Source organism: Notamacropus eugenii, chromosome 3 (assembly GCF_028372415.1).
Source record: "Notamacropus eugenii isolate mMacEug1 chromosome 3, mMacEug1.pri_v2, whole genome shotgun sequence".
NCBI lineage: Eukaryota > Metazoa > Chordata > Mammalia > Diprotodontia > Macropodidae > Notamacropus > Notamacropus eugenii.
In genome coordinates, this window is record NC_092874.1 from 35,731,669 (window position 1) to 35,759,589 (window position 27,921).

General features: G+C 35.8%; 1 protein-coding gene across 7 annotated transcripts in view; it reads left to right on the top strand.

Moving 5' to 3' along the window:
• SATB1 (SATB homeobox 1) overlaps positions 1–25,578 on the top strand; it is a 116,950-nt gene extending 91,372 nt beyond the window's left edge. For 4 of the 7 annotated variants that reach the window (XM_072651227.1, XM_072651228.1, XM_072651225.1 and 1 more), the window contains 3 exons: positions 21,285–21,488; positions 22,069–22,164; positions 23,828–25,578. In XM_072651227.1, coding sequence (XP_072507328.1) covers positions 21,285–21,488; positions 22,069–22,164; positions 23,828–24,328 — 801 coding nt within the window. In that variant the 3' untranslated portion in view covers positions 24,329–25,578. The remainder of the gene's footprint in view (positions 1–21,284; positions 21,489–22,068; positions 22,165–23,827) is intronic. The other 3 variants (XM_072651229.1, XM_072651230.1, XM_072651231.1) reach the window with 3 other exon arrangements.
• The last annotated feature ends 2,343 nt before the right edge of the window (positions 25,579–27,921 follow it).

Below are 27,921 nucleotides of genomic sequence, written 5' to 3' on the forward strand. Positions count from 1 at the left end.
AATATAACAGAGAGAATATTGTTTTTATTTCCAAAAGCCAAAAAATATTTTGACTTCATTTCTGCTATCTTTGCTGTTAACTGTATAGCTAACTTAGGATATATCCTGGAAAAGTTTAATGTAAATTGAATAACATTTTTAAATCACTAAGGGAGCTCATTATTTAAAGGAATCTTAGATATCTTTAATTAAAGAATTATATTCCATTGTAAATAATTACATCCCAAATTGCCCTTTTTGGTGAATCTAGTAGAATAGATGTGTTCTAATTTGAAATAAGAAGAATTACATTCAGATCCCACTTCTCACACTCATCGGTTGTATGAATGTGCCCTAGTCAGTTCAATTTCTCTAAGCCTCAGTTTTCTCATCTGCAGAACAGGAGTAGGAATAATTATGGTACCTCCCCGCAATGATAGTGTTGGCCCAAATGATAAAATGCTAGTCAGGCGTTTTGCAGACTTTAAAGCGATACGTCAACATCACTTGTCTTGTAAGAGGAAAGATGTATTCATTTTGGCACATGTTACATTCTAGTAACTGGGTCCAATTCCACTAGATTCAGGCACTGCACTAATCAATGTGATATGGTTTTTCTCATTGAGGCATTCAGCTTAAAGGAAATAAGAAAGGACAGATAATTCAAAAATCACAAATGGCACCCTTTCCGTAACAGAATGTTAGAAGACCAACTATATTTTTCAGACTTGTGAGGTGCAAAGAAAAATAGATTGTGATCCAAAAGGTCTGAATTCTAGTCTCAGCTCTCCCAGTAGCTAACTAAATGACCATTCGTGCATGAATTTAAACTTGTTAGACCTTAACTATTTCATCTAGAAAACAAGAGAGCTGAAATTTAGGTGATCACTCTTTCCCTCCTTGCTTTAAATTGTGTTGTTGAGAGACTGGGCAAGTATCCTAGCTTTGGTGCTTACTACCTGTGTAAACCTGAGCCAGTTGTTTAGTATCTCTGGGCCTGAATTTCCTAATCTCTAAGATTAAAGGGTTGGCCAGGACTAAATCATCTCCAGTGTCCCTCTTGGTGCTAAAACCTATTATTCTACTAATGAAGGTGCTGTTTTCATGGGAATAATCGGGTCCAGGAACAGGTTGTCTGAAAAATTGGTAGGAAAAGAGCAGGTTTTAAAAGATAAGAACATGGTTTTGCATTAAAGTTGTTAATTTAGCAAACAGATTTGGTCAAAGTGGCTAAAAAAGTGTGACTCATTAGTGACAAAGAATAAGCTTTTTTCTTGATTAGAGTAGAGAGGAGAAGATAGGTATAGCCAGGAAATGAGAGCAGGTATATAGGAAGCAAAAGTAGACATCCTCTGTATGGCAAAATTTGAAGGATGCTTTTAGGAATTTAAAAGTTTGAAAAGTATGGCAACTTGAAGCTACACTAAGCTTCTGTAAAATTGAGCAGCTGTAAGAAGGAATATTTTAAATGGATTCTTTGTGTTTTGTGAGTAGAGGAGAGGTCAAGGAACAGAAATAAAGTGATAGTAAAGCTGTGTTTGCACATCTAGAATCCAAGTAGTTGGATTTTTGACTAGGGTTATAGAAATAGAAAAGAAGTAGACATAAGAAATCTTATAGAGGCAAGGAACTAGCTACAGACTGGATTTGGCAGAAAAGATAGGAGTTAAGTATCTCTTCTGGGGATATGCAGTTGATATAACATTGATCTGGGAGTCACTAACCTGGGTTCAAATCCCTACAATGATTGGGTGACCTTGGGCAATTCTATTAATTTCTAGGAGCTTTATTTCCTCATCTACAAAGGAGAAATAATAGTATTACATTAGAGAATTTGTGAAAAATGTAAATTCGTGTAAACTGTTATCATTAGATGATATACATGAAATAATATGGGTTCCTTAAGAAGTTTTATCTCACTCATATTTCTTGATTACAAACAATGGTACTTTAAATAGTGCTGTCTTTCTTTTGTTTGATTTATTACTAGCATGTTTTGCTATTTAAATGGAATATAGATTAGGTAAAAGGTCCACCTTCAACAGGAGTCATTGAATATGTGTATGCATAAAATATAAATTCACATTCATAGACATGAACAAACAGACAGGTACGTAGGCAACTAAGTGGCAAGGTAGATAGAGTATTGGAGTCAAGAATATGGGAGGTCATAGCCTACCTCAGCCACTTACTAGCTTTGTGGTGACCTTGGCAAGTCACTTCACCTCTATCTGCCTCAATTTCTTCAACTGCAAAATGGGGGTGACAAATAATAATAAAATGTGGACAGTAATAGCCCCTACCTCCCAGAACTGTTGTATGGATAAAATGAGATATGTGAAAAGTGTTTTGCAAACCTTAGAGCACTATGTGAAGATTAGCGATTATTATATAAACATATTTTTAAATCCAGTTCATACTATGCTAAATTATCTGAAAATCATTTCCTTCTTTTTCCCCCAACTTGAAATTACTTTTAAGTGTTTGTTTTAAGCTTGAGAAGAGGTCTGTTGCTTGTTTAATAGTCAATTTAATCCTTGATTTGTATTAAAGAGGATAATGAACCCCATGGATTAGACACCAGAGGACAAAATATTTTTCTAAACTATTTTTTCCTAATAAAAAATTAAGAATTTTAATTTCTAAGTGAATATAACAAAATATGCATTTATAATCGTCACTGGCTGTACATGTTGGCTTTTTAGTTCCCATTTCTCCATTAATACCCTGCACAGTCTTCTTGATTCTCCCTCTCATGTGTTACATAGAAGTAATCCAGTATGGGAAAACATTTCCCTCACTCCCACACAGGTCTATAAAGTGATAATGACAATAGAATTGACTCAATTTTGCTGGCACTTAAATATTTTTCATTTTCTACGCACTGGAACCTGACCCCGTTGTGCCATCCATTCAGATCCTGGAGTGGAGCAAACAGTGCTTCTGAAGTGCAGATCACTGGGCTTAAAAATTGCTTTCTGAGGCTCACTACCTGTGAGACTTAATTTTCATGGGCCACCTCAATTTCTTTATCTCTAAAATGAGAGAGAGAGAGAGAGAGAGAGAGAGAGAGAGAGAGAGAGAGAGAGAGAGAGAGAGAGAGAGAGAGAGGGAGGGAGGGAGGGAGGGAGGGAGGGAGGGAGGGAGGGAGGGAGGGAGAGACAGAGAGTGAGGGAGAGGGAGGGAGAGAGAAGATAGCCACTGAAAGTATCATTCAGCTGAAGATCGATGATCTAATATAATATTCTTGTAAACATTGCGGAAGGAACTCCACCGTCCCCTCCCTGCAACAGTGTCCGAGTCCCTTGCTTACCTACTTTCTAATGATGAAACATTACTTTCCCAGGAAAAAAGTTGTAGGTTTCTCTGCCAGGACCTATTCAATTTCTTTTCTCAAATGAGTCAACAGATGTAAAACACTTTGCACACCCTAAATCATCATACAAAATGTCCGTTGTTGTTGCTATAGATTGCAGTGAGTTTTATGATCCACCTTCCAAGGTCTCTTCTGTCAGCCAGTTGAAGTAGAAGGAATTCAGAGTGCACATATGGATACATGAGAAATATGAAGTCTCTGTTTGCTGGTGTGCTTCTGAGGGCAATCATGAGTTTCATAATGCTCTTTCTTGTTGGTAACTAACTAAAGGGTTTGTGATTATGTTGAATATGTAATATTCACTTCTTTCATGTCTCATCATAGCATGAAGGGGGCCTCTGTTTCTTAAAGCTTGCCCATGGAGTATTGGATTGGAATGTCTGTTTTTCCAGGCCAAATTCAAAGAAACTTATGACCAGGTTAACTTCAGGGTGACAAATTTTTTGGCCACAACAAATCTGGAAGACAATCATTTAACAAGCATTTATTAAGCTCCTGCCACGTACTACACTAATTGCTAAGGGTACAAAGACCAAAAATAAAACAAAACCAAAAATAATTTCTACTCTTAATGAACTTATATTTTATCAGAGAAAATGGTGTATACATGTGTATTTACAGAATATGTTAAAAAAATACACAGTGATTAGGGAGGGAAAAAACATGCAGTTGAGGTAGGGGGTTCAGGAAAGTCTTTGTATAAAAGCTGATTCTTGGAGAAAGTCAGATGTTATATGGGGCAGAAAGGAGAAGGAAGAACATTCCAAGTATATGGGGTGGCCCACACAAGGATACCAAGAAAGGTGAGGAAGTGCCATGTGTGCTGGATTACAGAGTACAAGAAGGCAAATAATGTACAATGAGTTGGGGAAAATGGTTGGAGCTAAGCTGAGAAGTGTTTGAAAAGCTAAATCGAATTATAGAACTATAGGATAGAGTTATAGAACCAAATTAGAGAACATAGTAAAGAATAAAAAAGAACCACTGGAGTTAAGTGAAGAGGAGTGGCACAGTCAGGTCTGGCCTGAAGGAAAATCACCAAGTAGAGGATTAATTGAAGGGAGGGGAGATTGAAGGCAGCAATACCAATTGGAAAACCTCTGCAGTGGTTCGGGCAAGAGCTGATGAGGGATTATATGAGAAGAGGGTAACTGTGTGGGTAACAAGAAAGAAGCAAATGGGAGAAAGGTCCTAGAGGGAGAAACTGCAAGATCTGGCAGGTCATTTGTAGAGGGCTTACAAACTGGATTGGGGGAGAAAGTATCTACACTTTAAAATGGCATATCATTGAATTATATAAGGGTAACTGTTGCCAGATCAGCAGGTAGAAGCTTTCGATGTAGGGTATAAGGCAAAATCTGAACCAAAGAAAGCTTGGAGGAAAAGCTGTTAGAACTTGCCTGTTTTCAGTTGTATGGTACCATACACCTAGTGATAAACTTTATTTCACCATTAAAAGATCATAGTTCTTTTCTGAAATAAAGGAAAATGTAAAGAGAGTTTGTTTCAAGAATCTATAAGTACCTAATTCATATATGCCTAATTCTCACAGTGGGAAATGAAACAAATAACAGATAAAACTACAGGGAAAAAAATGGAAGCAATTTACATGTTTTACTTTTTTGCACATTCATTGGACACAATGTTATGCACATAACTGAATCATGTTATTAAAATATTTCTAAGAAATACTGAAACAGACCTAAAAATGTATTTATTTGTTCTAATATTTTTTCCTGAAATTTGAAAGCATAGGTATTTTAAGTGCTCATTACCTCAGAATATCTATTTAATCTTGTACCATTGAGCACAGTAACAGTCTTTATAGCATTAATTCAAGCACTGTGTTTTCACCAACTATTTCACTTAGAAATGTCTGTTATGGCATATTGATTGTCTTCATGGTGGGATCTTAGAAGTGCTGAGAAAGTTCTTTCCCTCCCAACTCCACTTCTCCCACCAGCTGATTGAGATCTGAAAAGTCACCAAATTATATAAGCTCTTTACATTAACACTTTCAAATCTGAGAAGATGTAAAGACTCCTTAGTGCAGTTTTATTGTGAATGACTTGAGAAGAGTTTGATAAGATAATAGGGAAATGATTTGGGGAAGAATATAAAAAAGAAGAGAAGAGAGAGAGAAAAGGGTAGAACACTAAAGAAAAACTTAACCTACTTTTTCCTAGATTATCCTTTGTCTGCCCTGCCCCAACCTCTCTCCCTAGCCAAACCAAAAGCTTTATTAAAAGATCAGTGTTCTATTTTTAAAGGTCAACAGATTTAGATGTTATTAGTGTAATTGGGTAAAGGTGTTTGGAGGCTTCCCTCGGGCATCTTTACGTTTTCTAGACTTTCATAGTTCAAATTGTATGCTTATAAAATAGTTTTCCTTGAGGCAATAAGATGGCTGTGTGAAGGGTTATGTCTAAGCTCTTGTCTGTCTCATCACCAGAAAAATAGCAATAAATGCACCAAACAAAGTGTTTAAAAACATTTAAAAGAGAAATAATTTAAAAGGAAAATAATCCTACAAATTCTTATAGATAAACAAAGATTAAAGACATGATAAAACAGAGAAAAATATTATTTCTGTGAAGAAATATTGTTGAGTTTAAAATGCCAGGAGAAATTTTCAGAAGGAAAAAAATTCTTCAATAACTACAAATAGAATCAAAGAAAACAGAATAGAATGAGTACAAGATACCCTAGAGTGGTTTGAAAGCCTAATATATAAATTAAAAGGAGAAATGATGAATAAAATTATACATTTTTAATGAGAAACTTGAAAGAAAAATTAATAGCTCAAAACAGAAACTAGAACATTTTAACAAAACAGTGGACAAAATTATGATAAAATAAAGGATTCAAAACTCCAAAAATTCATAGTTTGACAAAAATTATTAGAACAAAGTTAAGAAACAATAAAATAAGATGAATTTGTGTGAATCTCCAAAATCAAAAGGAATTAATTTAAAGGACAGAGTGGAGAGAGAATCTTAAGATTCATAGGACTCTAGGAAAAACATGATGAAGAAAAGGCTTGAAGCCACATTTAAAGAAATCATTGAAGAAAATTTCCCAGAAAGAATTTGAACCAGAGGACAAATCCAGCTTGATAGAATCTATAGGATGCCAGAAGAGAGGAATTCCAGGTTTCATTTATCCAGGAATGTGTTTTCAGATGTCCAGGAATTGATGACTGAGATACTAGAGAACTCCAGCTAGAATTTCTGAGGATTACTTTACTAAGAACAGTAAAGAAAGGGCAGAAAAGAATTATGATATTTAGGAAAACAAAAGAAAACATCTTCCAATGAAGATAACTTTTCATGTAAAGTTGAGCATAATTTTTAACCAAATTTTACTTCTAAGCATTTTTTTTAGAAAACTTGAGGTGTCAAGTATAATGAAATCATTAAAATATTCAAATTTCTTAAAGGGGCTTGATGATATTCTTATGGATTGAAAGTACTTGTATTTTGAAGGTGAGAAATAAAAATTGTGTCTCTTCAGGGTCCCATTTGGGTTTTCTTTTTCAAAAAGAAACACACCAGAGGAAGGAGGCACAGAGGAAAATAGAGTTTGCTATTTTCTTAAATTGAGGGATTATGCATAAAATTATTTAAATATACAGATCAAAATAGGGAAAGAAGAAACACATTCGTATATTACAGTCTGATCTGGGTTGGGACAAGGGAATGCAAATGTGTGTTTGTGTGTGTGTGTGTGTGTGTGTGAGAGAGAGAGAAAGAGAGAGAGAGAGAGAGAGAGAAGAAGAAGTACAGTATAATGAACAGGGAAGTGGACTACAATAAGACAAGGAAAAGATGGTAAGATGTCCAATGTAGTGGACAAAGTGAGGAGGGAATTGTTTTTACTAGAGGAAAAAAAAGCAGCTGATTAAAAAAAATGCATATATTTGTGGAAGACAAACAAAACAGAACAAAAGAGTTCATTAGAGACTGGTGGGTAAAAGCAAGAGGAAGGATACCTAGTGCTGACTTTTTTTCAATATATCCAAAAGAAATGTTGTAATGGGATTTGAAAGAGGAAAAAGTGAAACTTCATATTTTACCTGGGAGTGGGATAACTCATTCACAAACTTACTCATGAAATGGAGGAATGTTTCAGAATAGAATAGAAAAATAAATCTGATAATTTTCTGTAAACCACAAACTCTGAAAACAAAGATTCGTATAAAATTAAAATGAGATGACATAGAAGGCTTCATTTTAATCTAAAAAAAGCAACAAGAATAGCAAGAATAATCTCAGATGAAGAAAGCATAAAACTAGTTATACTCGGAACAAACAAAAAAGTTAAGTATGTGAAGTTTAGAGGTTCTATGGAAAAAGAAATAATATCAATATAAAATATGTGTATATCAAATAATACATTATTGAAGTACTTAAAGAAAAAGCCAACTGAATCATAAAAAAGACAAATTGTACGAGATTTTCACATGTTCTTTCTGATGTACAAATCCAAAGGAAATATAAATAAGAAATTAAAGATCCAAATAAAGTGTTAGAGAAGCTAAATATGGTATTTCTCTTGAATTTTGAAATGACTAATTATTGAAATAAATGATTACTGAAAAGGAAACATAAAGAACATATCAATTGTTTCTCATCATATGATACATTTATGTAAATAGATCACATGGCAAGACATAAACAAGTCAAAAATGAAAGGAAAAATATTAAATATATCCTCTTTGTGACCTAAAACATAGTAAAAATTACAATCAATATGGGATATGTGAACAAATGGTAGAAACCTTAAAAATGACCAAATGATGTCATCATCAATAATGAGTCAAAGAACATATCATCAAAACAATGAATGACAAATTAAATTTCCTTTTTCCTCAGTTCAATTACAGAGCAAAGGGAGAGGTTAGTGTAAAAATCAAGTCATAAAATTGGTAAGATTAAAATGAAAGATTTACTATCATAGAATCATGAATTTAGAATTGGAAAGGGCCTCCAAAATAATCATTTTACAGAAGAAACTGAGTTCCAGAGAAAAAGTCACTTGTTCAGAGTCACCCAGATTATTTCAAGAACGTGGGTTTGAGCCCCAGATACTCTGACTCCAAATTTAGTGTCCTTTCCACTCAAAAATGCTGCCTCTGTGTTATTAGGCTTATTGCCATCTACCTGAAATCAACAAGTTTTTTTGATGTAATCAATTTCAGTATTCCTGATAATAATGACACATCACAAACCTAATAGGGGACAGAGCCATTATGTTAACCCAAGAACTGACTTCATTCCACCAAATTACATTACCTCAGCAAGGGAAATGTTTACTTCTTATGACAGAAACCTTTCCCACAAAACTTCCTTTTCCTTTCGTGAAGAGTTCTAAGTTGGTTCAAAAGTTTTCCCTTAAGATAAGCTGAGATCCTGTCTCTGTAACTTGCATCTGGTGGTTCTAGCTTTATCTGATCCTGGAGAACTCTTCTTTCAGTTTCTCTTGCAGGATTCTTTCTCAGACAAAGCATTTTCACTCCTTTGATCATTCCTCATGTAGTGGTAGAACTGGTTGTCTTTGCTCCAGTTTCTTAGTGTCTTTATTAAAATCATAGCTGTAAAGGGGAAAAAAAGACATTTATTTCCTTTTTTTAGTCAAAATATATTAGGGGTATATTAGGCTTATTTAGTGTACTACGTAAAATATTTAAAAGTTAGATGTATTCATTTTTCCCTTAAAAATCAATTTGTTTTAAAATATAAAATAGTTATCTACTTATTTGTTCATTAGACTTGAAGCTGGAAAGCATTTTAGAGGTCACCTAACTCCCCACCTTTCAGAGATGAGAACATTGAAACCCATTAGTGGGAAGTGATTGATCTAAGGGCACACAAGTAGTAGTTAGGATGTGCAGGATCTGAAACCAGGCCCTTCGAATAAGAATCTAGTGTTCTTTCCAATATGCTTAAGCTAAAACAAACTTGGGAGAAATTGTTTTGTAAAGCAAATAATCCTTTTGCAATGTAAACCTTCGCTTCTTAATTTATCTGTTATATGATCTCCCATTTTTATATGTGGAATTCTCTTTAAATGGGGCACATGTGTTATAGTCTAGGTAAATTTTCCTTAATGGCTCTCAGACTTTTTTATTAGGGAGTTTGACCATTTTAATTTACAGAGATACATACCTGCATATGACAGTCACATAACAAAGTAGATAAGTGACCAAGTAACTTCCAGAGAAATATAGCATGTAATTCTTAGGATATAATTACAATGTTTAGGTTTGGTGATGTTTTTCCAGATACTTGGAGCTTTGTTCTTTGATGGGCCAAACCATTTCCTTTTTTATTGGAAATCTTTTTATTTAAAATATATATACCCCCAACAAGAAACTGGCATAGGTTGTTTTGGGGGCCAGTGACCACTGAAGCGTTAGTAGGACTGGGGTAGCATTACTGCCTTTTAGAGTAGGACCATCGGTTTTGTCCCTAACATTGTTTCCAGGTAATCTTAGAAGTTTAAACTGTGTGCAGCATACTTAGAATGCATGTATGATATATTCACACACACACACACACACACACACACACACACACACACACACACACACACACACACACACACACACACACACACACACACACACACCCTGCCCACATCACCTGCCTCCAGGCTTATCCTTGTTGCTGTTGTTCTGAAGTAATTGTCTAATTGAGAACCTGGGGCAGCTCATTTGTAAGCTCCTGTGGAGATCTAACAGTTTCCCTGTCTCTAAGACCTTATTTTGGGGTTCCCAGCTACATTCTGAATATCTGGAAGACGGAAGATCTGACTGCCAGACAAGTGAGATATTTCTCTACCTTACTGATATTGTGCAACTCAGCTAGATGACACAGGGAACAAAGGACCAGGCTTGGAGTCAGGAAGATCCAAGTTCATCCTCACAAACTTACTAGCTGTGCAATCCTGGGCAAGCCACTTAATTAACTGTGCTTGCCTCAGTTTCCTCATCTGTAAAATGGGGATCATAATAGCACCTACCTTGCAGGGTCATGATGAGGATCAAATGGGCTAATATCTGTAAAGCCCTTAGCACATTGCTTGGCACATAGTTAGCACTATATAACTGTTAGCTATTATTATTAGCTCTCAGTTATCTGTGCACATGGGGCAGAGTAGTAGCAGAAATTATACAAAATAGAACGTTTGGCTGTAGAATGTTTTTGCAGCTGCATTTAAAGATTTTTTTTCAGTTATTCTATTTTCAGTTATTCAGTTATTTAAGTTATTCAGTTATTTTTTTCAGTTATTCAGAATTTGTAAGAAAGGATAACAAAACCGCTTTGCAAAGACACAAATCAGGGACTGGAAAGGTGTGTGGATTATATATTCTGTCCTTTTTCTCATACCTTCCACTTTGATTAAAAGTGCCATTCGACTCTGTGGTTTCCTTTTCCTGGGTTGAAGAGCCAAGTATTTGCTTTTGGTTTCAAGGGTCTTGTGCTAAACAGTGGTGGGGAACCTGTGGCCCTCCAAGTCCTCAAGTGTGGTCCTCTAGGTCACTAAATGTGGCCTTGAGGCCAAAGGTTCCCCTCCCCTGTAAGTATCATGGGAATTTTTTTTTTAAGATCCAATATCCATTTTGAATTAATTCCTTGCTGGGCATATTATACTAATAGAAACAAATGTAAGATTTACAATGGAAAATGAAAAGTTGGCTACGTAGGGATTGAACTGAATAATTCAATATTTTAGTCTAGGACTAGAACTTTTGTGGGATATATGCTATATGTTATTGACATTGTATGGATTCTGTTTTTTAAAACAAAATATATATTCACCTTCTCAAATTATATAAAAGGCATTGCCACAGTGGCCAAAAATATATCTCCCTCCTCTGAACTTCTGATTTATCTGTACCTCTCTTTTCTATTCTCTCTTCCTTACTTATACTGAGAGAGGCAGACTAGGGAGCCAGTTTCAAAACAAATTTTTGGCAAGTCATTCAGTCAATAAACATTTATTAATGTGCCAGGCACTGTGATAAAACCTCTCATTACTCTAGGCAACTGTCCAAGACTATAAGTTGCAGAGAAAGTACCAGCTTACATTGACGGAGGGAGTTTCCACACCTAGGAGTTCCTTATACCCAATAAAATCACAAGTCCCTAGCTCACTTTGTAATCATAATTATTTATTCCCATGTTCTGTCTTCCATATTAGAAATTGTAAATTCTTTGAAGGAAAAGATGCTGTGGTTTCTTTGTCATCCCCACAGTTCTGGCATGGTGCTTTACATATAATCTTGGTTAGATGAAGGAGTAAAAATAGATATACTTAAATGTCTAATTTTTATCTACTTACTGTACTTCATCATGAAAAGAGACTGAGTTCAGCCACAGGGTTGAGAAAGTATTATTTCTTTGCATTAAAATCAGTGATGTTTGGCTTTTTTGGTAGCTGGTTCCTCTCCTATATGACATCGAACTCTGGTCTTAATCTTGCCCTGAATGCAGTTCCTTCATTCCAATTCAGCAGATTTCGTTATGTGCTTATTTTGGAGAAAGGCAGATATTTTGAATCTTAGATCCTACAAAATACAAACCCTTCACTTTACAGATGAGGAAATAAAAGCCCAACTTAAAAGCAGTCTTCTGAGAAGGGATCCAGAGGCTTTGTCATATTGCCACAAAAAAAGAAAAAAAAAGGGATAAAGAACTCCTGTGGTTATTTTCTCTATTTTATGGTTCTTTCTCCCTGAACTCTCTCATAGTTTCCCCTGTTCTCTAGATTTTGTGGCATAGATTTTTTAATTAACCACTGGCATGGGTCTTTTTAGTTTTAAGCACAGTAGGAAGTAGGTCTTTTTTATCCTCATTTGTTCTCATCAATTTTACACATTTTGAGCAGTTTCCTGTTATCTACAGCTGTAACATTGACTAGGAGGAATTCAGAGAAACATAGGAAGATTTGTATGAATAGGTGTAGTGTACTAAGAAGAACCAGGGCAATAATGTTCACAAGGACTACAATACTATAAACAACAATTAGGAAAAAAACCCCACAAAATCTGATCAAATGTACAGACTAATGTCAATCCTGCAAACATGATCAACTACATTTGCTCTGTCTCAGTAGACAGGTGGTGGAAAAGTACATAATATTATATCGTATACTATCAGATGAAGTCCCTGAATTGCTTGAATTTATTTAACTGATTTTTTTGTTACAAGGAGGGTTCAGTGGCATCAAGAAATGACTACATTGTAAAAACAAAAAAAATCAAAAAAAATTTTTTTGAAAAATACATATCATCATATAACTTTATATGTAGATATGTATATACTCAAAATTATATTTCTTTATCAGTATATACATATAAATACATATATGCCTCCCTTGTAACATATCCTTATATCCTGACAACTTTTCTAAATGAGAACAATTTCAACCACATTTGATCAGATTTCAAGAAATACCTTGCTGAGGAAATATAATCATAGAATTTTTAGGAAAAGAAAAATCACCACCTACGCACAATATAACACAAATACCCACAGAGGAAAAACATGAATCACTGCAACACACATTCCCTGGTTATTATTTTTTTAAGAACTCATGTCTTATCCTAAATGTAGTCATTGAGAAGAGAGTATGTAAATCAATGAGCAGCACCTTAAGGAGAGGGACTTTGGAGTTGTAAAAATGACTTTTACTTTATTTTCAACTCAACATAAGAATAAGCACAATTTGTAAAATATTGAGGGCACTTCACAGGGTCATGAAAATTCCATTTCTTTCCATTTTGGAAACTTTTAAATAAATTATTTTCATTTACAAAATAATCATCCCAACTAATCAGCAGACCCCTTTGTGAAGGACATATTATTGCTGGCATACAAAGAAAATGAAAAGAGGCCCTTTTCTCAAAGAGCTTTCATGTTATTGGGGAAGATGACTTGTACATCTGTAAGGATTTACAAAATAAATCCAAAGTCCTGTTCTCTGGTTTGGGAAAGGCACTGGGGGCAAGGGGTTGTACGATACCACCCTTGAGCTGAGCTTTGAAGGAGACTAGGGATTGAAAGTGTTGGGGGGTGAGGAGGGCCTGTGGGACAGTATGTGCAAAGGGACAAAGATGAGGAAGGGGTCAGAACTTTGTGCAACAGAAAGAAAGCCAATGTGGCTGGACCAAAAGATATGTGAAGCGGTATCGTTTATACTGATGGTCAAAGGGAATGTTGGAGCCATGTTGTGAAGCCAGAGGAGTTTTTATTTGATTGTAGAGGTAATACAAGTCACTAGAATCCACTGAACAGGGGAATGACCTGACTAGACTAAAGTTTTAGGAAAATCTCTTTGGCAGCTGAGGGGAGGATGGATTGGAGAAAGGGCGTATCCCAGAACTTTCCCTAAATAAAGAGTAGTATTCTCCTCTCTGTATCCCTTCCCACTCCCCTCCCAAGCTGGGCAAGATTTTGGCAGATGCACTCAAGGGGAGGAGCTTATGGAGAGCTATTTTAATGTGTTCTTTCATTAGGAGACCATGAAACTTTTTGGTTATACTTGCAGGATAGAAAAAAGTATAGCAATCTCTGCTTTTTTTTTTTTTTTTGGTAGAAAAAATAAGTCTTCCAGTAGGAATGCCACAAAATATCCCACCAAAAATTGACCAAAATCCAAAATATTGTTAGAGTGACATGATTTTTTTCTCCGTATATTGTTCTTTATGAAATGTATACAATACCTATAAAAACAGCCATGGCTTAATGGACAGAGAGAGAGAGCTTGCCTCAGATCCAGGAAAAGAAGAGTTTATATCCAGTTCTGAAGTAATCTGGGTGATTGTGGGCAAACTATTGCATTTGCTCAGTGCCTGAGGCAGCTCTTTAAGACTATAAGTCACTTGGAAGGGGCGAATCTGTGGCAGTAGAAGGAATTTTCTCCCCAGGGAGTTTGCTATGTCTATGAAATCACAGGTCCAGCTCCTATCCCTGTCTACTACTGAGAAACCATACCCACAACCTCCATGGGATCATATTCTGACCAAATATTCTGAAATATGCTTTCGAGCACACTGTTGCCATGTTGTATGCCCCAATCTGTGTAACTGAGAAAACTTGCTAATTATCCTTTTTAGGATATTGAAATTAAGGAATTGTCTATGTGGTGATTTCAGAGTGGAAAAGACTTTGTGATTATCATAATACTTCAGACTGGGCGCCAAACAATTTATTTCACGTGTATTTTTAATAGGATCGGTTACTGAAGATGAAGACTTAGTTTTAAAGACTCCTGAGCTGTGCCTTAGAGCAGTTGCATTTCTTAGTCTAGCGATTTGCATAATTTGTATTTTTCTCTATAGGTAAAGATCTTCTTGAACTAAGAGTGCAATAGTATTTTCATGTAATTTGTAGAGGAGAAAAACTTGTCATGTTAATGATAGAAACCTCACTCATTGATTTATAAAATAATCTTTAGCAAACATTTTTCTTCTAAAGGAACTGTATAGCATTTAAAGGTTAACATGTGAGACAAAACCCAAAAAGTATCTTAAGATGAGCATTTTTATTACAGGACATGATGGGATCGTTCTGATTAAATTATGTGATGATTTGAATGGGAAAGAAGACAGAGTGCATCATTTCTTGCCCTCAACTTCAGTGCCTTTAATCAAATAATGACCTTCTGGAAATAGTTAATTTTAAGCATTTGGAGAGATCAATACCACTTTGCCACCAAAAAATGGCCCAGATGATGAAATTTGATGTATTTAAAGTCCCATTTCACCCTTTTAACCTAGTAAATAATTTAAAATGCTTTCAGTATTCCTTTGCCACCGTTACGTTTCTCACTGTTATGTGTTATGACTCTTTTTTTTCCTTTATGGCAAAAGCAACCGTTCATCATAATGAAGAATCCCAAAGTTTGGTTTGAAGCATACATGCTAAAAACACAATAATGCATTTTATCCCAGTATAAAAAGGGGAGCCTTTAAATAATGATGAATTTCCATTTTTTATAAATGTGAACTATAATGTATACATTACTTTAAAAACCTTCATTATTCTAAATACTTATAATTTCTACAAAAGTTGATGACATTTTTGTCACTCTTTTGAAACTTAAATTTATCTTAGTTAAGTAATTCCTCCTGATAATATAGGTGTGTGTGTGTGTTTGTGTGTTTGTGTGTGCGTGCGTGTGTGTGTGTGTGTGTGTGTGTGTGTGTATAGAGAGAGAGAGAGAGACTGTGTGTCATTATTGGGGCCCCCAGTGAGATAGGAGACTTACTTTGAGTCTGTCAATCCTTCATACGAATGTATTACATTAGAGAAAAGGCTCATTGGTGATGCCCAGCACCACTAGAATGAAAAGCAAATTCTGAAAATGTAACTGTTTTGTGAATTTGAAAGCAAGAGTTTGTCATATCGTTAGTCCATGTGTATCTCTGTCCTATCCTTAAACCCAATGTTAAAGGGGAAGAGTTTGGGGACTCTTACAATTAGAGCGGCTTTTTATGCATTTATAGAACATTGATAGAAAATCACCCTTGAGTGTCTTCAGCTTTGTAAATTAAAAAAAAAAAAAATTGCCCTCTATTAGCATATTTGTGGGCAGATTCAAAACTGTCTTCATTAGCATAAGTAACACTTACAGATTCTTTTAAAAGTCGAAAATTATTTACTGAATGATAAATTGCTAGCTTTAAAGTTAGTTGCTGTTGAAAATGTACTCATTCAAAATGTCTAGTGTAGTTTAGTCTACAATACTGAATTTTTTTTAGTTAGAAGTACTATTTAATGGATTATGTACTTAATCCTTGTTCATACTAGATGCTAAAATGTAACTCATGCTTTTCACTAAAATGTTTGTATCAAATACCTCCCTATTTAGATTGATTTCTTTTAATACCATATATTATTATACCATATGCCCCAGAGATTGGAGCAAAATATGCCTGAAAATAATACATAAAAGGGGGGGATCATATCTTAGCATATAGTCTATAAAATGTTTTGCCTTTTAGAATTCAAACTACAATTCTATTTTTTTCTTTTAAATGTATTTATGCCTTCCTAGTTACAGTGTAAATTATTGTCATTTTTTTTAACTTCACAAGGTTTGAAATGCATATGTGTATGTGTGCATGTGTGTGCGTGTATGTGTGTATTTGTATGTGTGTGTGTGTGTATAATAGGCAAAGGAACTTTTCCCACAGAAAACTAGAGTATTTTCCAAAACTAGTTTTGCTCCTAACCAACTGCTATAGACCAGTTCATGATATGAAAGGATCGCTCTGGCAAGACTCGAGAGGTACAATAAATTCATTCCTGAAAGAAGGTTACTTTGCTCAGTCAATTAAAATCAGTGTGCACCCCTTATCCATTATAATGTTGGAAAGTGAATTGACTTGAATTAACTGTTCTAAAAAGAGAGTGGAGTGGAAATCAGAGATTTTGTTTGGTAGGAAATTAGCAGCTGAGAGATGAAGGTGCCAGGATTTTTATTTAAATGTGGTACAACACGATCCTGTCAGTAAAGCACATCATTAGAATATTGAGATGAGAACCGCTAATTTCTGCTTTAAAATGAGCATACAGTCATGTGCCTCCTGGACTGTCATAAATCGCTATTGTTATTATCTTTGAGTTTGTGTTCCCCTCCTCTTTTTTTTTTTCCCCTGTGATAGTCTGGCTCTCATTCTGTATTCTCATTTTTTTTTAAACCTCTTATGTTTCTTTAATAAATCCCTAACCAAAAACAGTCAGAAGCTCCTTATTTATTTTTTATACATCTTGGGTTTAGCATCTTTTTCACCGTTTTCTTGCTTACTGTAGCAAGACATTTGCAGATGGTACTTGGTTACTATAAAGTGCATAACAGTATTTCCTTTGTGGCAGATGGATTTAAGACTTTTAGTTCTCAATAAATGTAGGTTTACAATACATAACTTTACAGGATTTGTGTTGTATATAACAGGTTTGAACATATTATCTCAGAATTCATCTGCATGGCATTTTCAGCTTAACTAGGGCTTGTGCCAGTTGTTGGGTTTGTGGGGTTTTTTCCCTTTTTTTTAAGTAATAAGGGAAGCATTGTGATTGATAGCAGCAAAAGGCGTGATTTTGAATGGAAACAAAGGGTTTGGAACAGAAGGTGTCAAATTAAACTTTGTCAGTTTGAAAAGTAGTAACATCCTGAAAGTTTTACTAATTTATTTACATGTGGCTACTGTTTATATTTTGCCCTCTTTATATTCAGTGTAATGTTGCTTGGCAAATTTACTATGTTTAAAGTTTAGGTTGTTCCTTGTACCATTTTAGTTTCCTGAGAATGGATTGGCCTAATTATTTTAAGCCTGTTACTTCCCTGTTTTGCTTTTTCCTTTCTACAGATTGTGTAGAACAGTTGTGATCTATTTTAGCTCGTGGTTTCTCATCCCTACTTTTTGGTCATGTCATGTTTTAAGAACCATAAACCTCTCCGGAAACACAGTCATATTTACATTTTGAAATGAAAAATCCATGGTATATTTCTACTTGTTGTCCCTCCCAGCATGCCTATTCCTTCCCCTAAAATAAAGACAAAAATGTCAAAATACTAGCTGGCAGAACACAATCGTGTTTATCAGATACTGCACAGTAATATTTCAGCTTGTTTACTATGGTATATTCTTTAGATGGTCCAGTAATGAGCTGGCAATGGTGTTAAAGACTTGGTTTTACAAGAGACATAAGTTTCTTAACTTCAGTACCCTCTACTAATACTCTCTCATCACTAATCTCAGTTAATATCCAGTTAAAACAGTCTATCAGAATACTACGAGTTGGTTATATGACAGTATTAAAATACCCCAAACCTGATTTTCACCATCACAAACTGGAAATGAGCCAATTACTTCCACATTGCCACAGAACTGGTATATCAAAATGTCTGTTTTTCATTATGGTTTTAAGCAAATGCACTTTAAGAAAATCGCCATTTTTTTGTGTTAGAATATTCTTGAAGAACTAACAGTTCCCAGCTGCAGCTTTAAATATTTTCTAAGAAGCATCTGATTTCAGTCTCTTAAAATCATCCTATTGCTTTGAAAGGCTAACAGAGACATGCTTCAACTTATAATTCATCAAATTATTTTTAGATAAGGAATTAGAAGTATTATTTCAGGGCAGAGGTTAATAGCAAGCTACTGGAAATGTTATGTTAGTCATGGGCAATTAATAAAAATAAGGATCCATCTCATAAGCATAGAAGCATAGAAGTGACAATATAAGCAAAATATTTGTTGAATGAGTCAAGGCTCTTTTTCTGAAATATTTGTTAAACCAGCATGAACATGATTGTTTAGGAATTAGCTATCATTATTAGCCATTCTAAGAGAACTAATGATTTTCTTTTCCAAAGAACATCTGTGATCCACATGTTTTCACATATATCCAAGTGCTAACCGATCTCTATATAACTTTAAGGAAAGTTTCAAAAGGATTTTCAGGTTCTTTGATGTTTCTCCGTGCTCATAGCAGCATTTTAACATCTATATGATCTCAAGTGATCTCTTGCCCATTTTAAGTTGCATATTTGGGATAGAACCCATTGTCCTAAAAGGAAATTTCTGGGATACTTATTGTTCCTCTTTTTGTAGACTAAAGACTGTTGGGCTAAATTTCCTCATAAGTGTGCCATTTTGTTCTACAGTTTCAGTGACTTCTGAATGATGGATGCTCATATGACCATCTACAGTAGACAGGATAGTATCAGCAATCTGAAGATGTCATTGTTGAGAGGCACAGTCGAGGAAAGGGTCTATGATTCCAGCCCCAATTGGGTGAAAAATGATGATCAACCCCATCCAGAATGTGTACCCACAGGAGAGGAAGGATCCAGATCCCACCTGGTGTTACCTAAAAAGCAGTATTCACTTGGGCAGTTCTCTTAGATTTACAGTTCAAGATTTCCTGTTACCATCTTTGCCTTAATTCCAATAGAATAGTTTACCAGTAGGGCTTAAAGAATAACTCCTCAAATTTGTATCATGCTTGAAGTTGTACAAAGCATTTTCCTTACAACAATTCTGGAAGGTTTTGTAGTGCAATGATTATTTACTCCCTGATAAAGAAAGACAGACTACAGCTCCAAAGGGTTGTTAACTTGCTAGGGAAATAATCACCATAGCCATAAGTGGGTGTGGATGGTCTGTAAACATTTTGATGAAGATAATGATTGGTCTCCTAGTTTCCTATATTCATTGAAAAGTATAGTTTAGAGAAGTTCTTTCGAAACTTTGCAATGAGATTGCCATAGCTAACTAGAAAATTCTTCATTCCAGTTACAAAACATGCCTGTTTTATTCATCTGATCTTTCTTCTTATGGTTAGATTTTCTTATACAACAGGCTTTGAATTAAATGCATGGGGTAGAATCAGAATCATATTTGGATCATCAAGCTTGAGCTCTGGTCTATCCAAAGGAAAGAGAAGTAAAACAGCAGCTCCCCAAAAGACACTATTAAACTAGCAATAGATCTATTGATCTATCTGATAACAGTGTTTAGTGCGTTAGCCACTTTGTGCAGCTAAACTGTCCAAGCGACAACTAATTCCTCCAATTATTCCCATTGAATTTTCACCGTATGCCTATGAATTTTGAGCGGAACTTATTCCCTAGGAAGTGAAATTACCAATACTTCAGGGTTAAAAACATGAAGATGGAAACCTTTCTGCCAAACATACTCTTTCCCCTAACTAATAAGCATATAAAAAATCATTTCTTATGCATCTACTAGTGTCGGTTTGGAAGGGGGATTACTTCTCTACAGGTACATTTTGAAAAGAAGAAAAAGGGAGGTGAAGAAATGAAGTCTACCACCATCCTTAACTTCCCCAGCTCTGATCCTGGCTAATCTAAAAGCATCAGAGGCAAAACCAGCTTTCTGCTCTTTCCTGTTCTTGACTAATATCCATGCCTTTAGTGTCCTTTTCTATAAAATGAGTTGGTGCCTCCTAGCTGTAACATCTGAGTCTGTCTGTATTGGAGAATTCCCATGGCACCTCTTTCCCATAGAGCCCTCTTACCTAGTTTGCCAGTCAGATAACTAGAGACTAATCCCTATGGAGTCAGGAAGGTTTGAATGGTACTAGATAGGTGTGCTAGAAGCAATCCCTTAACCCTTTGAGTTTTCAGAGCACCTGTAGCTCAGGCTTTTATGGCTGGATCTAATTAAAACCTCACCAGAGATTCTGCTGAGGGCACATTCTATCTTTCATCTTTTTTTTTTCTCCCTTCTGGTCTTTAAGAAAACAGTGAACCCTTTGGCCTTCCAACCACCTTTGTACATTGACGCTAAGGAATAAGACCTACCTTTTAGGTATCTTGTTGAGGGACCCCAGAAAGTCCCCATCCTTTTGATTTATATTGGCAGCTCTTTAGTAAAAACCCAAGTACTAAAGTACTTCTTGTTTAAAATGGGGGAAAAAATGAAACAATAGTGAGGAACACTTTTATAGGAGAAAAATAATTCCATATAGAGGAAATCACTACCTATGTTAAATCTCCTCAACTGGAAACAAATCAACACATACAACAGGAAAGGGAACTATGCAATTACAGATGTATGCTGAAGTCTCGTGGACTTCTATTCACATATTCTGGATGCTTTCATTCTCCAGGACGTTGACAATGAATTTCTAATCCCTAAAACAGAAAACTAAGGCTGCCAGTACAGGCAGTTATGACAAACTACTGATGCATAGGTAGATTTTGGATGCGAATTATAAGGTTCTCAATGGTCTTCCAATTACTAGTAGATCAGAATGCAGAAGAGTGTTTTAAAAGATGAAAAAAGTTCATTTGGGTATTGATTTTTCTTAAATACAAAAGGGAGACGTTTTTGTCAACCAGCCACTGACTGGTTGTAAGCTGACCATGTGATGCATTTACCTTTCAGGGGTGGCTATGTGAACTGTTACGCTGGAAAGAAGACCCATCTCCTGAAAATAGGACCCTGTGGGAGAATCTCTCCATGATCAGAAGGTTCCTCAGTCTTCCTCAGCCCGAACGAGATGCCATTTATGAACAAGAAAGCAACGCTGTTCATCACCATGGTGACAGACCTTCCCACATTATCCATGTTCCAGCAGAACAGATTCAGGTTAGTTTACCTTGGCCAATCCAATACAGCAGTAAGTAAATAAAGCTTGAAACTCAGCAGAGGAAATGAGTGTTTCTTTTCTTGCTGCCAGACTAAACAGGCTTCTTAGCAAGATATAACAATACACTGTCATCTTCCTTGGGAGAAAAAAGAAGAATCAATGTGTCCTTTCCTTCTTGTGTGCTTTTCCCTGAGTGTGACAGAGTTTTCCCTTGATACTTGTAGCTTGGAGAGTGTCTTTCTTAATGGGAACCTATTTATTTTTGGTATATGTGGATTTTTAAAAATTGTTGGGTTGATTGGCTTGTACCTTTGTTTTTAAATCAGAATTTAAAATCAAAGCCCACCTCTGATCAACACTGTTAGAGCTCCCAAGCAGAGGAATGAGTGCTGGTGTGAAGGAAGTTTCTTACAGACTTCCCATCTCTGTATCTTGGATTCAGTGCAAGAGTAAAATAGCAGTACAGCCACACCTGATTCTTCATCTTCTCTCCCATTCGCTCTGATATATCCTCCCACTGTCCCTTCCTTAGAAATCCCAAATCAGGGGTGAGTCAATGTATGTTTGTTTTTCCTTCAGAGCCCCTCTCCCACCACCCTTGTGAAAGGAGAGCCTAGAGGTACTTTCTCACCAAGCCTGCTGACCCCTGGACCATGGCTGGGTGCTGCTCCACAGGTGAGCTGGCACAAGTTAAACATGTCAGGGAGAAAAAGGGGGCTTTCAAGGACCCACTCCCTTAATCAAAGAGAAAGAATTTGTTATAACTTGGGGGAAAAAGCCCACCACGCAATGGCAGGAATGCTGAAGGAAGATTTTGCCACAGAATCCAACCTGTGCTGAGGAAGAACAAGACTTTCTTCCCCTCCTCACTCCCACATGGAATGTCTAGGTTCTGGGTTCACAATGTCATACTCTGTATTCCTGTTGTTCATCGGGGTCAAGGGTGAACTTAATGCTGCATCATTCATTGTTGTTTGAGAGATCTACAGGGATCTTTTCAGTTTCCTCTCTGGAAGAGAAAACAGTTGGCTGGCAGAATTCTCCAACTCCGCTATCTTTGAGAATTACTTCTATTATCTCTATAGGAGAAAATACATATATATTTACAAAGCTAAAAAGAAGGGAGCTTTCCAGCCACTAGAAAAAAGCCATGAGTGTGTATTAAAGATAAAACACATTGAAAAAGGCAGTCCCTTAGGATATCAAGCACTAAAATAATTGTGAAAGCCTGAAAAATTTACTGTTTGATTTAGCAAAAATAAAAAAGAGAAAGATATATGTTAAGTAATAAAACAGTACTTGTTTGAAAATGTAAATTGTTTTTAATAAAATTGCTTCTTAGGGGGATAAAAGGAAATGCTTATGCACAGTGTAAACATTCTAATATTTTGCTGCTTACTCAGGTTGATTTGCCTTGCTGGTTAAAAAAAAGTATCTACAGCATACAGTATGTGAATGTGTCGTATTTATTATATGTAATTATATATGGCAAATTACAGCACATATAGATACTAATTATTAACAAGTATGCCTGCACTAAATCTGAAACTTCATCATATGAGTTTGGCTTAGGAGGAAAAGTCTTTACACACCAGAATTGACTAGAGTGAAATTTTACCAATCAGTCAGGATGAAGACATCCATTGGTACGGCCTCTTGGCCTTTGTTAAGAAGCTTTGCTACTTTTTGGGGATCACTTGGCAAGAAAGTCATAAATCAGAGGCTCTCAATGGTTCTTTTGGACTAAAAAGGGATAGTCGCTCTAAACAGTCACAGATCTTGACGAATTGACTTATGTTTTAAACATGATCTTTGATGAGAATGCCATTTTCCAGCCCCTGGTTGAGAATAACACACACACACACACACACACACACAGAGTTTTTCCCATTGGGTCCTGTAGCTCACCTTTTAAAAATATCTTTGATTATTATTTCTAAATCCTCATGCTAACTATCTTTGTTAATTACATCATAATTTACTTGGTTAATTTTTTCTTAGTTTTGTATCCCCCAAATTAAGTTTATTGCTTACTTTTTCCAGAATGCTAACTGGTGACTTTTCAGAGCAGAGGTCAAAAATCAGGGATTTAACAAGTTGCCCTGCTCCCTGACGGTCCACCACGTTAGCACTCCTCCTTTCTGGGTCACATTACTTTGAGGTTTCTTTGGGTTTTTTTAACGCTTTGAGCCATTTAACCTGTCTTATGCTTTTGATCTGAACTCTTTGTTCCTTTAAGGAGCCATTTGTGGGTATGAGAACTACTTTTTTTTTAATTCTAGTAAGCTTTATAGATGAATAACAAAAATAGAATTTAATTTTTTTCTTGTCTTTATAGCAGCAGCAGCAGCAGCCGCCGCAGCCGCCGCAGCAGCAGCAGCAGCCCCAAGCCCAGCAACAGCAGCCTGGGCCCCGACTTCCCCCTAGGCAGCCTACCGTCGCTTCCCCAGCCGAATCAGAGGATGAAAATCGGCAGAAGACACGACCGCGAACAAAAATTTCTGTGGAAGCTCTGGGAATTCTCCAGAGCTTTATACAGGATGTAGGCCTGTATCCAGATGAAGAAGCAATCCAGACTCTCTCTGCCCAGCTTGACCTTCCCAAGTATACCATTATTAAGTTCTTTCAGAACCAGCGATATTATCTCAAGCACCATGGGAAACTGAAGGACAATTCCGGTTTAGAGGTAGATGTTGCAGAATATAAAGAAGAAGAGTTGCTGAAAGATTTGGAGGAAAGTGTCCAAGATAAAAATGCAAACTCCCTTTTTTCAGTGAAATTAGAAGAAGAATTATCAGTGGAAGGGAACACGGACATTAATGCTGATCTGAAAGACTAAGAGAAAAGTATTATTTTCATTCAACAGTGCCCCTGGTATTAACTAATTAAATGAAAATTCCATCTTGCATTCTCTCAGAAACCTTTGTTGTTCATTGTTTGGCCAATGAGTCTTCAGAAACTTGCACACACACACACACACACACACGCGCGCGCACACACGAAATGAAAAAAAAAAGATAATGCAGACCGCTAAATGTTTTACTCTGTTTTACAAACTGCTCTACAGCTACAGATGAAGCGTTGAGGATTGTTTGATATTAATTTGTGTTCACTGGCTACACCCTGTCGTATCCAATAAGCATGCTACCAGTGATTTTTGATTCTGGAGCTTTCAAAGAAGCATTACAACTTCATTATTGTTTCATTTTTTTATGATTATTATTAATTATCATTATTATTGCTGTAACACTCCACACTTGATCTTTGGAAACTCACACTTATTTTAAAGAAAAAGAGAGTTTGTTGCTCTTGCTCTATTGTAAAGAACTATATACTGTGGAATGCAGTTTTAAAATAACACACGCCAACAAATGCCTTGTATTATATGGCACTGCCGTAATTCAGATTTGTTTTCTTTTTTGGAAATAAAAGGTCACTGTAATATTTTTTTTTCATTTTCATTGTTACATGATTTTTAAAAATGGAAAGAAAATGTGAAACACAATTTAGTCCTCATTATTTATTTGTAGATCCTGCAGCATCATGTTGTAATTATTTTTTGGGGAAGTTTCCGTTAAATGTAATATTGCTTCTCTCGTTCTCATACTGATTCTTTTCTATTTATAAATGTATTTTGATGGGCAGTAAAACAAAGTGTCTTAAAAGTTTTAAATAGAGAACATGTGCTTTACACAGTTGCCTATAAAAAGTGCTCGATGTTATCCAAGCAATTCATTCTATAAGCTTCACTCTTATTGTTGTATGCAATTTTTACTATCATGCAAATAAGCTTAGGTAAATAAAACTAATAGATCACCTTAGAAACTTATGCAATTAATGTGAAAATAATTGATGTTTGCAATGTGTCTTCCTTTGGTTTACAATCAATTTTAAAGCTACATCTGTATAAATTTTCTGTACAAAGGTGTATTTCTTTTTTATGAGTTTATTGCTATGAAAACACCAGTTATTTTGTTACAGCTAGCTGTTTTTATAAGTGTATCACAATTTCCTTTATGCAGAACTGTTCTGACTAGGAGTGGTTATTGACTGTAACTACACAATTAAAATTGTTTGTATGGTATGCTATGGGAGGGTTTGTCTGCTTATGTGTACTCACTGTAAGGGAACTTGAAGGGATGCCCTCTCTCTCTAGGTGGCTAATAGTACTTTCCCAGCAGTACCTCGTTGTTTGGAGAGAGACCATCTGAAAAGTTCTCTCTCAAGGACTGTATTAGCCTTTGTAAAATTTACATGTTGATGGCATGTGTGTGTGTGTGTGTGCATAACACACATACACACACATACATTGAAATTCCATGATGGAAATCATAACCTGCCTTGTCTTGGTTCATATTTTGCCTGCTAAACAGAGATAGCGGGATATTCTGGAGTCCAAAAGCTATCAGGCACAAACATATTTACCATCCCTGGCAGCGATGCTCTTATAATGGGTACAGCTGCTTTTATTTTGTGCTACGTGAATTATGCTCATACTGTTCCTTATACTAATGTATAAACACTTTAAAAGGCCATTAATAGTCACATAAAATAAATAGAAAAAATGGCTCTTTAAGAAAATTCCTTAGTAAGCAAGATTTTGAAGAATAGTTATTAGCTGTTAGTGATTCCAGTAACTTTTGAGTTCATCGAACTGCCTATATTCTTCTAGTCTAGAAACTACCTTAGGAATATGAGAACACAAAACCAGAAGCCTAAAGGCTGTGTATGTTACGTGATGACTTCATTTTCTCCTGACATTGGTTTGATATTGGGTTAACTAATCCTAGGGAGACTAAACCTTAGCAAACTACTTAGTAGCAAAATTAAACATGCTAATTGTCAGAGAATGAAGTGAAGATATAGTTATAAAATATTTCATTCATATTTCAATTTTGAAAATTCTTTTGTTTAACTTCTGTTCTTAATGTTTTCCCATAGGTTTTCTGAACACAGCTAACGGGGCTATGAGGTTCCTTGAGAAGGGATCCATGATTACCCAATTCCTTTCAGTTCACTATTTGCCCTACCCCAGATGATATCTTGCAGGCAGCCGGGCTCCTTTAACCTTGAACCTTTACTTAAGAAACTGAATTGTGAGCATTGAAAACTCCCAATTCAGCTTTAAAATACAATTTAATATTGAAGCACAGCTAAGCTACTCTAGAGGCAGCTGGTTTCCCATAAACTTCAAACTCTACCCCAAAAGTTTCTAGTTCCTTTGATTTAATAAGGGTTCAACTTCTAATGCATCTCAGCTCATTATGAAACAAGAAAGGAATTATTTGATGGAGGAGCTGAAATTAGTGAGAATATCAACATTAGCCATGTAACTATTCCTTATGTACTTACTAGAAAGAGTATGATGTATAAATATATGGGGTTTTCCCCCCGAAACTTCCTTTTTCTGACTTCCTCTGGATGGGAGCTGGTGGTAGTGAGAGAAACTGAAATATTTTGGTGGTTGTGTTCTTTTCATTTTTTTTAAATTTAAGGCAAGGTACCAAGACACACACCAAAACACTTAATTTTTAACCTGAACCCCAGGCTTCCAGGTAAGGTTTTTCTTTCTCATTCCAAAAGGCTCCTCATTTTCTTTTGGATTGAAAAATAGAGTAGACTGGTTCACTTGTATTGTAAATACTCACCAACAATAACAGATGACATTTGCTAAGAAATATCATTTAATTCCTTTAAATGAAAGTGGTTATATTACATAATTTTCCAAGAAGAAAGGGTGCTAGTAATCTGAGTGGCCATGGTGAGGCTGCTTTAGAGAGAGTTCCAGCTTGGATGGTGCATTGATCCGTAGAGGCCTCCCTCAGTATCCTGTATGCATCATGACTGGCCTCCTAAAGGCAGCAGCGTGCTATAGCAGAACATTTATCTGGAGGCCAAGGACCTGGGTTGGAAGCCCAGTCCTTCTATTAACTACTAATGACTGGGTAAGTCTTTCACATCTGTAGACCTCAATTTCCTCATTTGTAAAATGAGAGCCTTAGACTAGCTGGTCTCTGAAGTCCACTTCCAACACTAAATCCTGTGATTTTTTTTATGTGCCAAGAGGTTTATGTGCTAAAACTCCATTTAACAAAGTTCATTATGTGAAAAGTATCTCAGAGACCTTTTAAAGATACACATGCCATACATAGCATGCTCTACTCAAGTATGTTAGCAGAGTTGGGGAGTTCATAGATGATATTCAACCCTATGAATCTGAATCTGTCATGGACTCCTTCACTCAGCATTCTCTTACTAATATGTAGGACACTCAGTGACCATATATTCTTGTGTACTATGCAAAAATAATATTGTTGACAGTATCTCCTTGGCCCATAGTATGCAGAGTTGACACATACCTTCTTAGAAGACAAGGTTAACTCTTATGAGTGTCCTAATTACGTGGTACTTAGTTTCAAAGTATGTGCATAA